This window comes from Acipenser ruthenus, chromosome 9 (genome assembly GCF_902713425.1).
Source record: "Acipenser ruthenus chromosome 9, fAciRut3.2 maternal haplotype, whole genome shotgun sequence".
Lineage (NCBI taxonomy): Eukaryota > Metazoa > Chordata > Actinopteri > Acipenseriformes > Acipenseridae > Acipenser > Acipenser ruthenus.
In genome coordinates, this window is record NC_081197.1 from 16,355,965 (window position 1) to 16,378,656 (window position 22,692).

At 36.7% G+C, this 22,692-nt stretch overlaps 2 protein-coding genes across 2 annotated transcripts in view; one reads left to right on the forward strand and one right to left on the reverse strand.

The window, feature by feature from the left end:
• Positions 1 to 1,015: 1,015 nt before the first annotated feature.
• On the reverse strand, positions 1,016 to 21,484 carry LOC117405884 (proline and serine-rich protein 1). The gene is made up of 12 exons (XM_059031256.1): positions 20,700 to 21,484; positions 16,686 to 16,751; positions 16,259 to 16,327; positions 15,813 to 15,907; positions 15,321 to 15,414; positions 13,293 to 13,403; positions 12,926 to 13,009; positions 12,580 to 12,658; positions 11,536 to 11,628; positions 6,505 to 8,125; positions 4,674 to 4,818; positions 1,016 to 3,641 (listed from the first exon to the last, which is right to left on the reverse strand). The coding sequence occupies exons 1-12, from the start codon at positions 20,742 to 20,744 to the stop codon at positions 3,516 to 3,518; spliced, it is 2,628 nt and encodes an 875-aa protein (XP_058887239.1). The 5' UTR covers positions 20,745 to 21,484; the 3' UTR covers positions 1,016 to 3,515.
• A 281-nt stretch (positions 21,485 to 21,765) lies between these two features.
• Positions 21,766 to 22,692, forward strand: part of LOC117405456 (NHL repeat-containing protein 3-like) — an 11,394-nt gene continuing 10,467 nt past the window's right edge. The window contains exon 1 of the mRNA XM_034008522.3: positions 21,766 to 22,002. Coding sequence (XP_033864413.2) covers positions 21,916 to 22,002 — 87 coding nt within the window. The 5' untranslated portion in view covers positions 21,766 to 21,915. The remainder of the gene's footprint in view (positions 22,003 to 22,692) is intronic.

Below are 22,692 nucleotides of genomic sequence, written 5' to 3' on the forward strand. Positions count from 1 at the left end.
GGGCCTTAAGCCCACCAGTTCAGTTTAGTTCCAGCTGCCTAAGTGGATATATATCTGCATTTTTCTGAGATGGCATCAAGGTCATAGGAGACTTCAAAATGGTGGCATTCCTGATGGGTCTCCAAGGCGGTTTTACCAAGTTTCCCTGCTATCTTTGCCTTTGGGACAGCAGGGACACCAAGGCGCACTACCACAGGCGGGACTGGCCACAGCGGACCGAGTTCTCTGTGGAGAGGAACAACGTCAAGTGGGAGCCACTGGTGGACCCCCGGAAGGTGCTGATGCCACCACTGCACATCAAATTGGGCCTTATTAAACAATTTGTCAGAGCTCTAGATAAGGAGTCGGCAGCCTTCAAGTACCTTCAAGACTTCTTCCCTAAGCTGTCTGAGGCAAAGTTTAAAGCCGGTGTCTTCGTCGGACCACAGATAAAGAAGATCCTGGAGTGCAATGAATTCCCCAAGAAGCTCACTAGTAAGGAAAAAGCGGCTTGGAACAGCTTTATTTCTAAAAACTACTCACTTCTAAATCTTTTGTAGTCATTTTTGTATTACTTTAGTATAAATACATGTTAATTTGGATTCATATGTTGTTTTTTTCTGACTTTATGTGAACGAAAAGACACAAATTCGCCCGTTTTCTCATTGGAAATAGGTAAATTTCAAAATATCACTGTCCTGGTCACAAAAGCAGTTTGTGGGGAATAACAGCCATTTTCTATACTTTTGAGGCATAAGCAATTAGGAAATAACACTTACTACCCAGGAAGTAGGACAGCAGTGCCACCTTGTGGACAACAATAAATCATGCACCCAAGTGGTGTTTAGCACTACAGTTTTCTGTCTCCTGTGTCAGTGAATTAACCACCCTTCCATAGTGACCCTATTTTACTAACACCAATCTTTCTTTCTGTATTAATATCTATAAGCAGCAAATTATAATCAGTCAACGTTTTCATCCAGTTGTTTGTTAACCACTGTACAGTTCGAATCTAAACAATGCACACAAATCAATATTTAAATGGTATCTGTTTTAATTATAACAACAATTACCTGAAATGTATCTACAATGCAAGGTGGAACTACAGCTTCTAGACACATGATGTCAATTCATTTAAGTCATACAGCAGTTGTACAAGAGTATTTACATATTTGTTTCAAGTCCAGAGTAAAACCATCAAATAAAAATTAAAAGGTAAAAAATACTGTATAACATCTTGTCATTGTTGTTTTTAAATACCCCCCAACACCTTCCACTTTCTATTCTGACTAGACAGCATGATTAAAAAGTATTATTGATAACAATTCTGCAAGTTAAAGGAGGCTGTGTGGTCCAGTGGTTAAAGAAAAGGGCTTGAAGCCAGGAGGTCCCCGGTTCAAATCCCACCTCAACCACTAACTCAGTGTGACCCTGAGCAAGTCACTAACCTCCTTGTGCTCCGTCTTTCGGGTGAGACGTAATTGTAAGTGACTCTGCAGCTGATGCATAGTTCACACGCCCTAGTCTCTGTAAGTCGCCTTGGATAAAGGCGTCTGCTAAATAAACAAATCATAATAACAGTTGTAAACAAATAAATGCAATACTTTGCAAAATAACTTAAAATAAATTGATTCCAAAAGTGAACATTGTTTTCTGAACACAAGGTTTGAGATGCTTTGTCATCTGAATTCAAATTAGCAGCTACTTGCTTTGATTGACCATTAGTATTGTAAGCGTTGTACTCCTATTGTGACATCACCACTTTTCTACAACTGAATTGTTTGATTTCCCCACCACCATTTACATGGTACTGTACATGCATGAGAGCTCACTGACCATTGTTTATGCCAACATAAACATGTTGGTATAACAATATTTCATATTATTTTTATTTTCTAAAGTCTTACACAATTTCAATAACGGTAGCTTAAAGCAAGTACTGTACTTGTATGAAAAGTAAACTAGTTAATATAGTGAGTTCAGTGGTCTGACCAATAAAACGTGGGTAATTGGTTGCTACAGGGTTACACTAATTCTAATTGAAATTAATTCTATTTTTATGATGTGCCATGAAAGGGAAAGAAGAATGTAGCATAGCATAAAACATCTTTATAGAAAATGACTGAATTTGATTAATGCATTCATACAGTATAATTCATGTAATCATTTCCAAGTATATTTTAAACAGCATTTTATCTCACGAATGCTGGCCATTCGCATTACAGATTAAGAAGAATCACAATCTTTTAAACATAGTTTTGCTTAAGTTAAAAACAACACAGCAGTGTTTACAATGTCTGTATGGCTCAGTGTTGCAGACACCAGTACTTATGATTTGATTTTAAAACTGTTAAAGTTAGAAAACTAGAAATAAACACAACATTGTGTAACTTGAAATGTACACACTGGGCTAAAATGTTTTCAAAATCTGCCCTTTTATATTGAAATAGATTATTCTTATACTTGAATATTTCCTAAATCTGAGATTGACAGTAGTACTACAACGTCCTTTCCTAATAATTCACACTAATCAACAAAATATCTAATAAACCAAAAATGTTGAAAATGAATAAATATGCAATTTTTTAGCATTGGCTCTGGTGCCACACTAAATATAATATTAAATATATTTAAAAACTTTTAAAAACACAGTAACAGATTTCATACCAAACCAATATTTGTGTTTTGAATTTATGTTTGTATACATAGAGTATAAAATTCATCTTTATATTTTGAGCTGCTCTATGAATAACAAGCGTGTACATCAAGGTGTCTCTCATCCACTGTTTTTGTTGATGTGGCTAGGAGAGACTCTTTCAGAAATGTACAGCAAATTTTGTTGTTCAGAAGACAAACTGGAAAAACATATACTGTACTTACATAGTTCCCTTCACTGAATCCCAGAGCATTTCACAAGAAAAATACTGAAGGGCTTTTTTCAAAATTCTAAATTCATACAGGCACATTCAAACAAGCATGTGTCTAGAGTGAGTTGGCAGTTCTGATGTTGACTGGAAATAAGTTTCATGCACAGAGGGGAACAGCTGCATATTGGCATTCTGCGATCTCAGAAAGTGGCTTGGAATACAGGGCGCCATAGGTGTCTTGGACCATAAGAAAAAGAAAACCGACAGAAAGAATAAAAAATCAGACCATGTTGTAAAATTTACACAAACATAATTAATTGTGCTGAAAACGTAAGATTCTTCTGCATAATTACATCTTGGTGACCCCTTATTTCAGAAACACAATGACCATATAAATTATCTGGTTGCAGCATGGATATTTTTTTGACCCATAGATATAAATTTAAAAAAAATACATTGTTGTTATACGTGTCTTGCCCACATACCAAGAGCCCAGCTGAAAAAAACATTTTAACCAGAAATGTCATACTGTATTGTACTTGGATGGGTATCTTTCTAATTGCCACATCCTATTATAAGTCGACTTGTAGATCCACTTGACAGCTTTACTGCTTTATTCACGGGTAGTTCAAGTGGGTTATCTCAGGTAAATAATAGTGATGGTGATGATTACTGCCACCCAAGTTGAGGATGAAGACCAGGCTGCAGGGCAAATGGCGTCCCTGGCGCTGTAGGGTAGTTAGCAAAGCCATTGGTTTGTGCTGGATAGCTTTCCAAAGCAGAGGCTGAATGTGCCTGAAACATAAAGAACGCAAATGTAACCACCTTTCTCTTTACACCTAGATCAACACCATCCAAGGTGTATACAAATTAGTCCTGGCACGTTAATAAATGACAAAATACACTCTAATCTAAATTACAATTATATTTATCATCTCAAAACAAACCATTTGCGAGGCTGGTATTATATATATATATATATATATATATATATATATATATATATATATATTGGCAGAAAAATAACAATACTTGATATCATCAAATTAATTAGCCTGACTTGCTTTAGACTGATGAAATAATTAACAGCATAAAAAGCTTTAGAAGGCAAACAGTGAAGAATGTTTGAACTTACATCCCAACTACAGCTATAAATATAGCATATAGCCATATAAATATAGCTATAAATAGACCTTGACTTGCATCTGCAGTATGTATATGTAAGACTGTGGCATACGGGCAGACAGATGGACAGTATTACACAGTCTATTTACAATGTTCACCAATCTGACCTATTTACACTTTATAGCCATTAACAAGACCTTCAATAAATAAATCATCTATTGTTCCTCAAGTCCGGAGTTGCCAGAAAAAACCCCTCAAAAAAAACAACAACTTTATTTCATTTTTATGACTCAATACCTAAAGTGAACTTCACACTGACAAATCCTACAAAATTGTGCAAAGAGCTAAATTGTGAAACACGAGCTGTTAAAGTTAGAAACGGCAACCAGGCAATCAATGTGTCACATGCTTTGAAGGAATAGAAAACTATTGCACTGCTTAGTCAACAATTGGCAGGAAGCCACTGGCGACACAAAGTGGAAATGAGAAGATTATCAAGCTGATTCTGTGACATTTCTTTGTAAACAACCAATAAATCTGTCAAAAAACCTTACTCTCAAACGTTTTGTGAGAGAACGTTGTAGGTACAGTGTGTGTGAAAATAAAAGCTAATTACATATTAAAGATTCAGTAAAAATTGTGTATGATTTTTACAGCGTGGAACATGGTTTCGCAGCTGTATTACTGAAAGGCATGTGTTACCTGCAATAACGCTGACTGCACAGCTGAATGCTGTAGTCCAGACAGAGAGGCTGGTGATGGGCTCTGGGAGAATCCATGAATCCCTGGGAATGATAGGAGTCCAGGAAATGCAGCATTCCCTGCAGGCTGAAGGCCAGGAGTCATGCTACAAAAAAGAAAAGAAATTGAACAGCCTATTTTAATGGAACTTTTTTCTGTTGTCATTTTAGTGCTGAAGCCAAGCTGATGGCACTGAAAACTGAATTCCTGTGTCTAACATTTCCATGGCATGAAAATTAATAAGGCTGGGATAATGCCTCCTTTTTTTTTACCATCAATGCATAGTTTTCCAAAACAGACGACACATTGATAGCCTTAATAAAAAATCACCAAAACTAACAAATGCAATACATTTAGAGCTACTGGTAATATACTGAATAAATAACACTGTACAGTTACACATTTTTTGAAAACTGTCAATTCAATCAGGGTCTATACTTCAGATTTTCAAAACGGTGTTGCATGACCTCAGAGATTTTACAAAACAAGTCTCCTCCATTAAAGGGGGTCACACCAGAATGGAATGGGTCATTTTTCCTGTTATATTCAGTGATGGCTAAATGACAGCCATTTTAATTTTTTGCCATAAATGCCACATTTGACATTTCTAAAAACGAGCATTAATTTACCTTAATGAACTAGTTGATCATTTCTTTTGGTATCAATTGTTTTCTCTTTGACTGCAGAATGCAAATCAACCCCTCATTTACAGAACTGTACTACCAGATTAGACAGTTTATCTCCCAACACATTAATGACCCAAAGCATACGGCTAAGTCAACTCTAGAATTCATGAAGAAAATAAAAGCTAAATGGCCTGGCGTGGCCTTTGCAATCGCCAAATCTCAATCCAATAGAAATGCTTTGGACTGATCTGAAAAAGGCTGTAGCCAAGCATTGTGTATCCAATCTATCAGAGATAAAAGGAAATACACAAAACTGAATGGGCCCAGATTTCGCCAACAAGATGTAACATACTGGTTAAGAATTATCTTAAAAGTCTGAAAGCCACAATAAAAGCATAAGGAGGTCACAAAATACTAAAGCAGGAGTGCCAATACTTTTGTCATGAATGAATACTTTAAATGAATGTCTGTTTGTTTTTTGATAAAGATTATTTGTTAAATTACAAAAAATTATGTATTTTTCTTTTTGTTTTATTAATACAGCATTGTGTTTCTGTTTTGATAATGGTAACCAACACCCCTCCACAAATGAGTCTGTTTCCAGGGCAACTCCCTCCACTTATTTTGCAAATAAATTATGTTCATAAGTTTACAAAGGGATATCTAAATATTTTGAAATTTAGAAAAAAGTCATGCAGTAAAGGTTTAAGTGGTTATATATATATATATATATATATATATATATATATATATATATATATATATATACTGTACAATAAAACCTATATTTGCAGTCAAGTAAAGGGGTCACATGTAACTACCAGCCAGAACTCTGAAGATTTTTCTTTCAACACAACTGAAAGCATCAAATTATGAAGTCCCTCTTGAGCAATCAAAATGCTCAGTTTGCTAAAATAGATTTTTTTTTTTCAATCTTCTCATGCACAAACAACGATGGTTTGGTTTACACAAACATAATTGGTTATTTCTTTCAATGAAAATTTATTTTAAAAATGATACATATAATAATGAATACACTTTATTTTCAGTTTTACTATAGCTTTGGTTTGCAGATCACTCTTTCTTACCTAGTTATCAAGTCTAAATTTTTAGTTATTATGTCAACAGTACATAAACTGAAAAAAAATCCTCAAAAGAACCCTTACCCAGCCTGTGCGACCAGCGCAGGGTTGAAATTGGAGCTGAATGCTGAAGCAAATCCTGGCAGGACTGGTGCGGAGGAAGTGCCAGCTGCTGCTGCTGCTGCTGCTGCCACTGCTGCCTGGAGGGGGGGTACTGCTGCCACCGAGGACGGGGGCCCCTGCAGCCCGACAAAGTGGGACAACACCGGGCTGCCAGCAGGAGTGCTGGACCCAACAAAACCTGGGAACCCAGAATTACCAGACCCCAGAGAGCCGGGAGGGAGGCCTGGGAAGCCAAGGCCGAAGGGGGATCCAGAGTGTGTGACAGAGGGAGGAAGACCGGTGTAAACAGCTGCAGCAGAGGAGGCAGCAGAGGAGGCAACAGAAGAGGCGGAAGAGGAGAGAACATTTGGGTGGCAACCAGATATGGTTGCCTGAAGGCCTGGAGCTCCAGGATAGCCAGAAGAGAGAGAAGAGAAGGCCGGCAGTCCAGAGAAGACATTGCCTGCTGCCGTGTGAGAGGCTAAATTCACTGCGCCCTGGGTGCTTAGAACGGACAGGCCTTGCAAACCGGCCATGGCTGCTGTGTTTGACAGGGTGGCTTGAGCAGAAGCTGCAGAGTGGCTTAAGCCAAGAGAGCGGACCAGCGCAGCAGTGTTGGGCATCACTAGGGAACTGAGAGACGGGGTGGCAGATCGGGAAGGTCCTTTAAATGCAGAGGTTACAGGGCTGTTGCTGTGCCGGGCCAAAGCAGGAATGGCTGAGGCGCCAGCCATGTGCAGCTCGGAGGCGGCACCCAGGGGGTTTCCCATATACGATTGGGTGTGGATGGCTGAGGGTTTGGGTGTGGCCATAGGAGTGGTTGCTGGAGGCAGGCCAGTGAAAACAGGGAGCCCGGGTGTGGAAGAACCTTGGGAGGTCGGAGTGGTGGAGGGTGTATAGCTTCTAATCACTGACTGAACAGGGGTAGGAGGGCCGTGCTGAACAGGACTAGCTGAAGAGGGGAGTCCGGTAAAGGAAGGTTGTGTGGATGAACCCAGCTGTGACTGTATGTCTAAGGCAGGGACGCCTTTAAACGTCGGATTAGCTAATCCCAAGGATCCTGGTGTGCCAGATGGGGAATGACTGGCAATACCTTGCATGCCAGGGGGGAGTTGTCCCTGGAGAGTGCATGCAGTGGGAACTAGGGGGGAGGAGCTTCCCGATCTAGACATACTAGGGTAGGCTGAGGGGACTGGAGTATAGGAACCATTAGGCACAGGAGTGGCACAGGGGGTTACTGACGGGGTATGTGATTTGATGACAGAAGGCGTGGGTGTAACAGAAGGAGGAACGCCAGGTAAACCTTGGGGGATAGGAGTAGAATGCCCGCTATGGTTGGGCGTGATGACTGGCGAGGCAGCTAAAGGGGGCCCTTTAATCACAGAAGGGATTGGTGTGGTGGCACTGGGAGAGTGTGCGGCTGTGGGAACTAAGCCTGGGAAAACCGGGGTGATAGGAACAAATGGGGCAGGCTGCTTAGCGGGTGAGGGTGCGGGCATGGGCACTGGGGTTGCAGGTGCAGAGAGGTTGGGCCCATGAGGTGAAAATGTGGGCCCTGAATTACTGGAGCTATGGCTCTGTTGACTGGATGGTCTGGAGAAAGCTAGTTAGAGAAATAGGGGGAAGAAGGGAAAAAGTTACATTAATTATATATGAAAATGAATACAGAATAACACTGTTTTAAAAACATGGTGTAGATTCAAACCCTCCTTCACATTTCCCTGTCTATGTTAGACTCCCACAAATGAAAACCCCAGAATTTCATTATATAATCTGAACTAAATACTGCCACCCTGTGGCTTTCACAAAACATTTTTTTCTAGCTATAAATTCCTTGAACAAGACTGATCACTTTACTCTCACTGTAAGGAAGACGTAGTCACTATGCTACACATCGCTTGTTTCATAAAATCAATACATTCTGCCTGGAGATGCACTTTTTTTAGGATTAGCAAATAACAAAAATGCAGAATAAGCAAATAAACAAGAGGAAGGATTCATTATGTGTTTGAATTAAAAAGGGTGCTGTATAAATCTGGTGATACAGAGCTATGAACCTGTTAGAGCGATGAACTAGTCAATTAGCGCGCCGCCTTTTTTCTGTGCATCATTTGCTGGAGAGACAGGAAAGGCTCATTAAGTCAATTTTTTTTTTACGTCGGCACAAATGACATTTAAAGGCAAATAGTTTTGGTAAGAATAAACATTGAAATCTACCAAGCCTAAATATATATAAAAACATACATTAGACCGTGATATTGATGTGATACAGCAATCTGAAATTGATTTGTATCATGTGGAAATTACTTCACAATAAAATTGTCTATGCTGTTTAATTATTATTTTTTAACTATATATTATAAAAACAGTGTAGTTGTACAAGACACAAGAGTAAGCCCCTTTGACCTCAGAGTGGATATCAGTGTTTACTTTTAATTATTGTGCACAGCTCCGCCCAGTGGCCACACATTGCAATATAGCTATTTTTTGCAATTCATTAAAGGATATTCCACTAACATCACTTGTACATGATTTGTAAAGATCTTGTCCAAATTAGCAACATTTAAATTGCCACATGGTTTGGGGTGGGAGTACTGCTCATCTCAGAATGTAACATAAAACCTCAAATAGCATCACCCATGCAGGAATAGGTCATGTCTAACTGTAGCACTATTGAAAGCAGAGGTTAGGACAGCATGACAATTTCTGCAAAGGAAGCATACAACAATGCATGTGTTCTGAGTCTTGACTTCTTGTTAAATGTATTAGGTATGATTAGATAAGGTTGTATTGAGCGCTTGATGCGCAAAAACAGCACTACTGATCTATTCATACATTGTTTCTACACTTGTTTGTTTTATATTAATAAAAGGGGATTTAGGCTGGGTCTGTTTAGAGGGTTTGGGCCATACTCGGTACGGTTCAGTAAATTTAGTGTGAAGTATGAACAACAAAGTCTGCTTGGTAAAGGAACTGTATTGGTCTGGTTCGCTTGCTAAACCTCAATGTGAACAACTGCTGTCCTTTTGCACATAGGAAACAAACTATACAAGGTAACCGGACTCAAAAGTAAACATTTTATGCATATTCTGGGGAAATAAGTAGAGAAAAAAACAATAAATGTTTCGGGGAACTACATTAGAGTCACAGTTAATTTCAGCCTTCATTTTTTGACCCGGTCGGAAACAGTCAAATTGTTAATCGTCCTGGTTTTGCTTTTGTATTTTTTATATTTATTTGTTTTAAGTACAAAACTGTATCAGTGTGCTTCGCAAGTTAATAGCAGAGTAATATATTAGGTTGTTTTAGCAACATTCAAAATAAAATAAATCATCTTATGGACTATTTGTTTAATCATTCTGATTATGTGTATATTATTATTATTATTATTATTTATTTCTTAGCAGACGCCCTTATCCAGGGCGACTTACAATTGTTACAAGATATTACATTATTTTTACATACTATTACCCATTTATACAGTTGGGTTTTTACTGGAGCAATCTAGGTAAAGTACCTTGCTCAAGGGTACAACAGCAGTGTCCCCACCGGGGATTGAACCCACAACCCACCGGTCAAGAGTCCAGAGCCCTAACCACTACTCCACACTGCTGCCCATATGTTATGTATACCATATGTTTAAATGGTAATAGCTGATCTATTTTTTAAATCTGACTTTTCGTACATTTAACATGTTTTGACTAGATGACAATATCAAGAAAATGATGAGTTGTTATGATCTGCAATAAATTCACCCAATGTTTAATTTTTAAACTATCATCGTGTTATTATATAGGGCCTATTGTTATTTTAACGACTTCAGAGATACAGCTGATAGAAATTTGGTCAGACACCAAAATCTAAGCCAAACTGGACAAAACACAAAAAAAATTGTAATATATTCAGTCTTTTCTCAAATTACTTTGTTTAATGCTGATAGCAGGAGAATTGGATAAACTGCTTCATTTGACAACTATAGGCATTCAATACATGTATTAATTAAAATTAACAAAGTGCTCCCTCAGAGCTTTCTTCCACAGCAACATGTAAGAATCTAAAACATGCTGTATTTAAAACCGGAGCTATACATCAATAGCTGCCATTTTTCAATGTCTTGCAGGATATAGTAAACATCCAGTTCACACACCATATAAACTTGCAAGTTGTTTTTTACATTAGATGTTACTACACTCAACTATACAAAGAAAAATACATACTAGAATTACTTTTAAAAAATACATAAATGTGTCCATTCTTCAAGTAATCCAAATAATATTAGATGTAAAACAAGCAGCCTTATTAAGAATTAGTCAAGGATTCAAAGTTCTTTGTTTTTGGTAAATAATAATAAAAAAGCATTTAAAGTATTTTTTCTTTAAGTAGAGGAAGAACAAACATGTTAGTGCAGATGACACAAGAAGCAACAGGGAGGAAATGGAGGTTTGAGTTAAACAGTTTGTTATAAACTTGGCACTGTGGTCTTTGTTGGCTTATTAGGATGTTCAGTGCTCTGAAAACACCGGTTTCTGGGTAGATTCAAGTAAATGTCTTATTCCTTCATGATAAAGTTGTTTTTTATTTAAACATATGCAGTATTTTGGTGTTGTTAGTTTATTAAACAGTTTTTGCCAATGTGCTATGGTCAGCAAATGCTTAGATCAAAAAGATCTAGACAACCAAAACATATTTATATACATTAGAATCGCTTTGCCAAAACTCTCCCCCAATCACCCAATTTAGAATATTGTCCACCAGTATATCAGCTTTGGTAGGCATAAACTCTGTTTATCCTAACATACAACGATACAAGCTTTTTTGTATCAATAATTAGGCAGTCAAGGTGGACATGAAAACACACAGTGTTGGACTTAATGTTTGTGTATACAGTGCCCTGTGTAGTTGTGGTGGCTATTCTTTTTAGCAATTCAAATATAATTCCTTGAAAAAATCCAGTAGAAGTCTTTTAATGCAGTTGATTGTCAAAGCATATCCTACTGTAGCATCTCATTTTACCTGCTCCTGTCTGATTGGCCTGATACGGAGGAGGAGGCACATTCGAGGCTATTACCCCACCCATGGATACCAAAGTTCCATTGCTATATGCACCTTGAAAAAAACAAAGAATGTTACATTTCAACACAAAATATCTTTTAGTTTTACAGGATGGGGTCTATTTTAGTGATCCAAACAGCAACAGATCTTAACTGATTCAACACTGCAGACCGTAAAGAGGTCTTAAATGCTTCAACGCAAAATGAATGACTGCTAGGAAAAGTAACTCCACCTAATACAGCAGACATGTTAACCAGCCTGGTCTAATTTGTGCAGGACTTTGAGACCTTTTTGAAAAGTTACTTAGTGCTGCAAGGTTTAACAGTGGCTCAATAAATCACTCCTGGGAAAAACACCAAAGGGATTAAATGGGTTCTACGTAATTAAATAATTCCATAAATGTTCCAAATCTTACACGTGGTCTCTTCCACCATCAATCAATTATAATATTTATAATTATACTCACATTTGTCTAGAACTCTGGGTTACACCCCATTTAGGTTAAAAGGTCATTTTTATCAGCATCACACACCGTGTGGGACATGCACTCCACAGCTCTTCTTGCATGCACCAACTCCTGGCACCACTCTCAAACACATGTGGTTTATTTATCAACATTCTTTAACCTAGTAAGGTACCAGGCATCTTTTTTATTTTTTTTTTAAATGAAAAACCTCTTTGCTTTAAAATGTGCTTCTTTCAAAACTGCACATGCAAGACCTACATAGTGGATAGAAGTGCACAAAAACTTATATTTGTGGAGTTATTGAATTAGCTAAAAGCCCTTTTACATGGAACTAGATCATTTTCCCAATGTTCTGACATCCTCTATGCAAAACAATTGTTCCAAGATGATCACACTACACTACATTATCAATGAACCAATGTATTAATGCACTTTTGTGTAATTATACTTTCTATGTCAACATACTTGTGTTTTTTTTGCAATTTAGTCATAGATCTACTTTTTCACAGTGGACACATTAAAAGATTATATAGCCTTACTTGGTGCAATAGTTGCATGGGGTCTACAAGGAGGTATAGGGTATGGGACAGGTTTATGAGGATTGTAGGTTGAAGGTGCCTAAAGAAAACAATGGGAGAAAACATTAAAACATTGAAATACATATTTAACATTATGTTGAAGTAATATCAACGTGGTAAGCATTTTAAAAATGTATGTGACATTTTGAACATTTGAATTGAAACAATTGCAAAATTGATACCAACATTTATAGATGTAAAATATCAATATTATTTATTCTCATTTGTTTATAAGCACACTCTACCCAATACCAGCATGCTGTTTGGCAGATTATGTGTACAGAGTGTTTAATTAAGAATGAATTACTGGTTTATAGGGTCCAAGGATCCGGGCTGCTATTCCTTTTCCTTCATTGTTGTTATCATCACCTTCTTTTTTGGCAGGAGTACCCTTAAAAAAACAAACAGAGGTTATGTAGGAATAATAACATTACAGGCACTTTTCACAAACTTTTTGACTGATCCTTTATTTGCACCTATACATTTTGTTCCAAAAGGTTTAGGTTTTATATTGGCACCAATCTCTTCTTCTAGAGAGTGGAATCAGAAAAAATAAAATCTGTAAGTATTCAAGCAATCTTCTGTACTAAATAGTTGCTTTTAAATTGCAGCGATTAGTAACTGAGTAGAGGATTACCAGTTGCTGTTACAGTATGTGCATCATGCCTACTTACTGGAAATATTCCATTGATGAGGCTGGGTTTTCCCTGAGGATATGGATTACCAGGGATCATTCCACAGGATGAAATCATGGCAACTGGGGCTTTACAGCCTACTTTAGACGCCTGTAAAACAAAGTATATTAATAACACGCAACTGTGTGGCATTACAAAATTATCAGTATTGTGAACATGTAGACTCCCACAACCTAAGTCAGAGATGGAAATAACGCCCACTGCATAGCAGTTTGATCCATTCTGAAGTAGTCACACCTGAGCTTGTTTCCTATACGCTGTGGATAATTAAAGAGCCAATATACATCCACATACACCTGTAAGATGTACTGGACCTTTGTGTGCTGTTTCCCATCTTCCAGCATCCCTTGAAATAACTTTCCATACATTTTCAGTATTATGAACTGCTATGGGCAACTCCGATCTATTCTTAAGCTTGGTGGTATGGTTTATATTTTTGACTGCAGTCCTGAAATTACACCTTCCTTCTTTCCGGTGAGGTTGCATCACAATGCTCCCTGATAGGTCAGTAGATGCACCTATTAATTTCCCCCGAGCTAACTTTTACAGTCATTTCTCAGGCTGCCTGGATACAGTCTGCCTTGCGTCACGTGCAGCAGTATCACCTGGAATGAATTAACTCAATGGCATCTGTTTTAGACACGTTTTATTTGTCTATTTTCAGACACCTTTAAAAGATATATTTTTTTTAATTTTCATAAAATGTCTACTGCTACGATAATTGTATACAGATAAAATACCAAATCTCTGGTTGTGGGCTGAGGTCAGAACCAGTGTTCCTAACCAAAAGCCTGGTCATGTATATTGGCATTTTGCGTAGGCTACTCATTTATTAATACATATTTTTTTATTACAGTAATGTTACAGTAATAAAATAAGACTTGCTAACATGGTTGAATGATTAAATACCAACTCTGAGAAACATCTCTAAAAGTATTTTTTATAAATGTCTTATGTTGTGGTTATTATTATTATTATTATTATTATTATTATTATTATTATTATTATTATTATTAGGGCTACATTATAATAACTGTCTTTGACTAATGTATGTGCAGACTAGACATTATCTTTTATATTTTATTTGGCTTATAATTATCCTTTTATTCTTGACTGTGGTCAGGACCACAGGTCTTAAACACACGCCTTAATAAATAATTACCAAATGTTTATAACAAACATGATTCTAAGAACTTACATTGTTACTCGTCATTTTAGAAAAAAGCTAACCCGAGTGCGGTTCTCCTCCACTGACCAGGTAACAGTATCTGAGTAAAGTAAAAGCTACTTCTATTGAGATGAGCAGGTACATTTTGATTCCTGCAGTCTTTTAAAAGTAAGACAGTGTTATTTCAAGTGGCACTTTGATGGCTAGAAATTTATTTCCGGGAGATAAATAAAAAATGAACAAAGGATTCACTCAAGTAACCCAGCAGGAGGCGGGTCTCTCCGAAATGGGAAAACCAGAGCACAAGGTAAGGTAAAATGATGCACGTACAACACTATGAAGATTAAACTATGATACTGGATCTTTACAATCTGGATTGTATGTATATGCAAAAATTTAATTTCACACATACAGATATGCCTATTTTCTTGACCAGTAAAAGAAATAAAAGAACAAAAAAACATGATTAAATTTCTTCTCCAAATAACCTATGTACATTGAACATATTTTAGCAGTTAGATTCAAACTTGCAACCCTGTTGGCTAATACAGTGCCACGTGACCACAAACTGGCAAATAGTCTCTAATAAGTTCAACATTTAGTTTCTATCATTTTTAAACATATGGTATGGCTTTCAAATGATGTTTACTTGGAACCATATTATTGTATTCATATAAGCAGTTCATGGGTGTTATTTTAAATCTATTTCTACAGACGGTTTGAAAATAGAGGGATTAACCATATCGACAGTGAACATATTTCATTTTACAATGCCTTTTTATATGATCAATATTGTTGCAGAATGACACAAGGCAGAGACCACCACAGTAAAATCTTACCTGCTCTAAAATCCTCCTACATCGCTTCTTTTCAGGCAGATGAAATCTGAAGAGGTCCTCAATTGGCCGATAATTATGAGCATCAGAAATATTCCTAAGGAAGGGCAGGTTTTTTTTGTTTTTTTTTTTTAAATTCAGGTAACACCAACTCACTATATCACATTTCACATACAATTATACCAGTGATAAACTTCTAGGTGTATTAGGAAGGGGTGTGAATAGCTAAAAAAAAATCTGTGAGGTCTGTTCTGGTTCATACATCTTAATTACCCTACTGCATTAATTGTGAGGTTATTGTGCATATCAATTTACACCTTTAAGATGGCACAGTCCTCCGCTGTTGCATGTATACTGGTCAGTAGTTGTTTTGGGGATGTTTGTCATTCCTTAAAATTGAAATACTTGCAGTCATACATACAGATATTCCAACTCTTGGGGGAGAACAAATAAAGTGAGCTTAAACATGTCGATGTACAACACTTTAATACTTACAAAGCTATCAGTTCCAAGGCAACAAGTTTGTCTTTTGAAAATGTGAAGCAATTAAGAATATTGGCCACTTTGGTTGTAGGAACAGCAACCATTTTCTAAAAACAAAACAAAAAAAAAACAACAATTGGTTACAATAAAAGAAAATACACATTTTTTGTAAATGTTTAAATGTACAAACAAGAAATAACTAAACTAGTGATGCCGCATTCTATTTTAATTTGCAGACTTAAGTGCGATCTCCATTTATGCATGTTTTATACAGTTGGAATGACAGAGAGAAACAAATAGACTGGTGGCTCTATTCAATTCTGTAGGATGTCGTAAAGAAAACAATCTAAATTACATTCAACACTGCTGACTGAAACTGTAGTGTATGAAAGACAACTTCATTCAAAAGTGTATTGCATCTCTATTTCCTGATCTGCCAGTTTAACGGCACAACTCACATGCTGCAAAGCTTTCACAGCTTTTATCTGGGGATCTGCCCATGAAAAATACTTCAACAGCTCTGTCACCTGTATAAGAAAAAAAAAAAGAATCAGCAGAATAGATTATATATATTAGAAGATAAAGGGAATCAATACAGTCCAGTACATTTTGAATGGGAAAGTTTATAGAACAAATAATATAGATGTAACAGATAACTGGAAGATACAGATTTCAAAGATGTTTACAATCTGTCCAGTCTTTGATTTTCTTATTCCAGTTCATGTGATACACTATGAACTTTAAGAACTGCATTTTCACAGGACTGGAGGTGCACAGTATAAACACCACCTTGCCCCCACAGCTTATCCACAGTAATATAAGGACTTTTTACAGGTTTATTCTTTTTGAAGAAAGGGAAATATCCTGCAATGTACACCACTGTACCTGCTCGCTTGAGAAATATCCATGTACGTGTTCAATTGCCTTTGTTCTTTGTTCCGTCAGAACACACTGAAAAGAAAATTATTGACAACATAAACAAGGACTTAGGAATTACATTCAGTTTTTTTCAACTTCACACAAAATTGTAAATGTATATACAATGTTACATTTTGTAAAAGAAAAAATACATAACTATTAATGTAATGTCCAAAGTGTTGTTTTTTACAGGTTTCTCAGCATGTCACTCCTCCAGTACTCAATATAACTCCAAATAATCTTTTTATGAAAGTAAAGATTTACACAACAGATAAAAGGGTAGAAAAAGTTATCAGTAGGAACAAGGGCTGCGTGGAGGAAGACAATGGATCTGATGGAGTGGCAGAGAAGAAAAATTATTCCAATCGCTTTCTGCTGGGATTTGAATGGCAGATTTAAAATGCTTTAGCAGAGATTGTTGGTGGGCCAGTCTTTGACAGAAAGTCTGTCCATACTGTAGAGGAAAGCAGCTTGGAGAGCTTGTCCAGAGACTGGTTTAGATAAAGGATGCCCCTGGAAATTGCGAGGGATTCAAAACTCTGAACAGTTGAGATGATGAGGCCGGCAGAGCAAGAGTTCGGGGATGCGGAAGAGAGTCATGGATCCACAGCTGGAGAAGCTTTCATTTTGATCGGCTGGGAGACATCAAGGGCTGGGACAGCAGTTCAGCTCAGGCGTAGAAACTAACAAAATGGTGGTACTAGTCCTAAGGACTAGCCTAGTACCTTTTGAAACTTGCTAGTCTTTATGTAAACTTACTAGTCCTTATGTGAAGTACCTGAGTCGGAATCAACAACAGCTGTTGGGGTCCCAAAAATATTAGGCTTAAATTTTATTTTCCCAAAAGATGAACACTTATAAATTTATTAAAAAACAATAAACATTAACGCTCATTCCCAGATACATTGATTGGGTTTCTGCATCTGCCTTCCCCACATTCCAAACCCCATAAAGTCTGTGTGGACAACATCGTTGTCAACATACTTCACGTAGCATATCACTGCCTCAGTAATGGTACTGTCTGTAAAACCATCCAAGGTAACCGACAAATATTTAGCAGTTGCCATTCTGGTTAACTCAGCTGGATGCTGGGTCCTCACAATAGCATGCATACATTCCTGTACCGAGATAACCGACAAATGTAAGAATCGACTATTGTAATGCACTTTTTTCTGGGATTCCAAAGTATTTGGTATCTCACTTCAACTCACACCGCAATGCATTCTGGTACATTTTACCTGTCTCAGGTACCTTTCACAGCAGGACTACACTTACCAAAATGCATTGTGGTGTTAGTTGAAAAGCCTGAACTGTCCCAAAGTGTCCCAGTGAACATGGAGTCATATAGGAACCCTATTGATGACCCCAATATTAAACCCACAAACACAACTAGAAATAAAATATAATGATGCTCACATTTCAGCTCTAAACGTCATTGAGAGGTGTTTCGGGATTTTGAAAAATAGATTTAAATGAATAGAACCTATACTTTTGATAAGCATCTTTCACACCACAGGTGATGAGGGAGTGGCGCGAAATAAACGTCAACTACGGCATTGCCTAATCAAAGAACAGCTTCAGAGATACAGATTTGAAAGACAATATATGGGATTCCATTTCAAAGGAACTGGATAAGCCTGGTTTGTATGATTTATTGCCATATGTGTTGAAATACCATCAGCGAAGACATTCATAATTTCCACATCATGTTGACAAATATGTACCAGTCTTTAACAGTTGTATAGATCTGGCAGTTTTCAAACCGGTGGCATCACCTGTGTTGCTTCTGGTGTGTATGGTCACGTCACCAATTAAAAAATTGCATCATGTCTGGTGTGTGGCAGCCTTAAGGTATGCAAGATGATTGTGGTGTGTTGTATGCTTCACAATATTGCCACTCAGCATGGTCTGGAGCTGGTACTGGATAACGGAGAGGAATTGCTACCAGGGGACATAGATGAAGAGCAGCATGACCATTATCAACAAAAGCATGGAGCAGAGGCAAGGCAACTGCGTGAATAGCTCATCCAAGATTTCTTTAGTACTTAGTAATTGAATTATAAGCAATAAGGTATTTTTGATAAATATTTTTAGATTTAAAAAATAAATAAATAAATAAACAAAGATATTAACATATGAAAATGCTAAAACATAAATACCGAACAAATGCATATTGTTGTTTAACATCTTTATGTTTTTTTCACAAATAGAAACATCCCAATGATACAATTTTTTTTTATTATTACAATCATGAAATACTGTATATTCTTCTGCTAACTATTTGCATGGTTCCCTTTTTCTGCCGCTCCTGCGCTGTGCCACGCAGTCAACCTCGTTTGGGTGCAGCTGTTGGGTGTTGGTTGGTACTTCAGAAGTTGAAGCAGTGCAGGGCTCTGGAGCAGCATAGGGCTGACACTACCATACGCTCCAGAAGTGCATTGGTTCTGACTAGCTCCTGGTGAATACGTTTATTGGAAACTACCCGTCTGCTAAAACATGGACATCTTCCTGATATTGTTTTCTGATATATTAGTTGGACTTCAATCGGTGGTCCTCCGCTTGTTCTCCTGGAAGGTCGATTGAGTTTAGCAATGTTTTGCTTCGTTCTGCGCTTCAGGTCCCAAAATCGTTTTTGGACTTCCTTTGAACTTTTTTACAGAAGAGGTTGAATTTATTTTTTTCTGTTATTTCTTTCCATATTTTAAATTTAGGAAAAGCTCAACTTGAGTGGCTAAGAACATATCTTTACAAAAAAAAACTTGCTGTGAAAATGTATTGTAAACTCTTTATTTTCTCTATTAATTATTTAAAACTAATTTCCCTTCTGAAAAGCATGACCTAAGTGTGCCGTGTTCAAGCAATTGGACTTTTTCAAAAAAGAAACTGAAAGATGAAATGTAATGTGAGGAAATGGCCATTTTTATACTGTTTTTATGTCTAAAAAGCACATTTTGTTTATACCAAAAGTTCAGTTAAACCATGGCGATGAATAGCACAAGTAATCACTTGGACAAAATGTAATGAAATGCTGACGCATTGCATATTTCAAAATGACGAGGAGAGATGGAGAGGTTTCAGTTCTGAGTGACTGTTTTGTAAGCATTATGAATGTTTGTTCACCACTGCTACACCCCATTAAAAAATCTACTTTTCCTGCATTTTTTAAACGCAAGCCTGTGAACTTGAGAGTATATCTGTACACTTCTTTTTAAGCACTCGCCCACAGGACTACTGAGACACAGACATCAACTAATCCTCATCAGTTTTAATTCAATTTAAATTTCTAACCCTGCAGCTGAAACGTCCAATGTAGGAGAGAGACTGATTATTTCAGTGGATTATAGATAAGATTTTGTACTGGGCTACTGAACTGGAAGGATGAGAAGGGTGATGGAGGTCCATTTTATTAATACATTTCTTACAGTTTTAGGCAGGCATGTTAAATAATGCAGTTTTTTAGGTAGCAAGATTTTTAGTCCATAAACTGAACATACAAATGTTGTTGTTTAATTTATTGGCCAAGTTGTATTACAGTTGAAACTTGAGTCTGAACACAGAGCACAATGCAAAGTGAGGCAGGAAATAAGAGTGTGAACTAGGGGTTAAATAGGAAGTTTGACAGGGAGGGCAGATTAATGGGAAGAGCCCTAACTCCTGCCCCAGAACCATACGCCAAGGTTACAAAGAACAGTTTGTGTAGGGAAACGGACATATGTCATCAAGAACTAACTGACACAGAAACATACATATATAGATAAGCCTTGTAGCCATTGCTTAGTGATGAGAGACACGTGTCAGTTCTGCTATACAGGTGACGAGACTGTAGTATGATAAACATGCCCTATTCGCATGCTTGTGAGCTTTCCAGCCAAAAGTCTTATTACAGGCTGCTGTTACTCAGGTTCTTCTTCTTATTATTTTTTTCACACTTCTCAAAAACGTTTATTAAATGGCACAAATACAAGAAGTTGAAATACTTACCTTTCTGATTTCATCAAGCACAATTTCAAATGATTTCTTATCCATCTTCGACGATTACAGTAGAACACCTTTGCTGTTCTGATTATTGTTTAATCGAGTCTGTGACCGATAATATTCAAGCAGCTAATATAATTAAATGAATGCCAGTGAATATAGACAAATCCATTGCAACTACACAGGATACGTAAAGCTAAAGCCAGAGCAGCGTGTGTAAAAACGAATTTAAAAAGAGATTCGTTTAGCACGACTTTAAATCGATGACAGACGTAATGTATTATTGTTTCGAATCAGACGTAAATAATGTGTTATATTAGCCAAATTGACTCATAAATTCCACTTGACTCGACTATACCACTATATTACTCATAACAAACACTGTCCAATACTACGAGGAACTCTATCTACTAAAAAAGAACAATGCGGATTGTTTATTGTTCTTATAACAGCATTAAACAATTAAGACAAGCAATAATTTCAATGTTTTTTATATTTAAAAAAATAAATAAAAACGCTCAGAACTGAACTATCCCTTTTTCACAGCACTGGCTTTCTTTGTTGTTAAATACTAGGACCCACTGCAGCCGTGTGTGTTGGGGTGACTCAGGGGGTACTCGGTAATTTAAAATATATATTTCTGACCAAATTAAACACAGAAAATATCTATAATATTATCAAATATTGAATTATATAACATGTTTATAATCATAATCGGTCTTGAAACTAAGTTTGGAGTTTCAGTGTGGCAGCCTAAAGTCTAAGAAAATGTTTTATTTTTTTAAATTTTTTTGGTCGATTGTTTATAAACTCCTAACTTTACCCCAGGCCCAATGTACATTACAGGCGCAGAATGATGATGACATGTTAACTGATTTTTGCCTCGATGTTATTATTATTATCGCGATGTCAGTTATTATCGACATAATGAATAATAATAATAATAATAATAATAATAATAATAATAATAATAATAATAATAAATAAAAGAAAAGAAAAAACACTTTTCGTGTTTTTAGAGAAGGTATTGATAAATAACACATGCACATTTTTGCACAGGCAATGAGCTAGACAACCCTACATTAACAACAGAACCAGGCATATTGACGTTGTGCTGTGGTTGATCATACTCCAGTTTATGACAAGACAACAACAAAAGAAAACGAGAAGGGCGCTTCTGATTTCAACGAAGCCCTGAAAATGAAAAAGAGAAGATTTTTAAATGACTAAAAAAATTACGAAGTTCATGATGCCTGTGATTTTTTTCCTTTTATTGGTGGTAGCGATATACTTCAGTTCTGATCAACAGGTGGGCAACATTTCAAGTATCTACCGCAATTCTTGGTTTATTTCTTAATATTGATCACAAGATGCTTCCTCAATTTGCCGTAAGGGTTCATGCATGGGAAAGTGTATGTATCCCGTGAATTTAGAGAGAATAATAGTTATGATCAGTAAATATTATTTCCTAAGTTAAGCGTTCCTTCAGCTAATTAAATAATTAAGTTACACTACAATTTAGAACTGTGTCTGCAGTGGTGATTTGCATTCAGTGCTCTTATGGATCCATCTACCTGTTCTGAATTTCAGATTAAAATTAGAAATGCGTCTCGTTTTGAAGTGATTTTCATTTAAAATGGTATTGGAATGTCAGTAGCCCTGTGCTTCTGTACAGATAGGCAGTTAAGTTAGGCCTGCTGTAGAATTCTTGCAAAATAGTAACGTTTTGGTATTGTTGTGGTGCTGGGGTATCAAAATTGAAATTGTCATAGGGCTACAGATGTACTGTTAACCTCTTATTTCTACTTCTTTGCTGTCTTTAAAAATGGCTTTCATCCTGAAACTATTTTGTGGAGTCATTAAATCAGACAGTAAAGTAGGTAGACAGCTGCAGAGCTGCATACAGAAAGCCAATTACGTTATGAACAGGCATAAGCTAGAAAGAACAAGCACTTGGATTTCTTTAAAAAAAAAAAAAAAAATCACTCAGGGAATTTGA

Coding starts and splice junctions, on each gene's coding strand:
- LOC117405884 (XM_059031256.1), bottom strand. CDS start 20,744: ATGGATAAGAAATCATTTGAAATTGTGCTTGATGAAATCAGAAAG. Junction 11,629..12,579: donor CCATGCAACTATTGCACCAA/GTAAGGCTATAT, acceptor GTTTTTTTCAAG/GTGCATATAGCAATGGAACT. Junction 3,642..4,673: donor TGCAGTCAGCGTTATTGCAG/GTAACACATGCC, acceptor TTTATGTTTCAG/GCACATTCAGCCTCTGCTTT.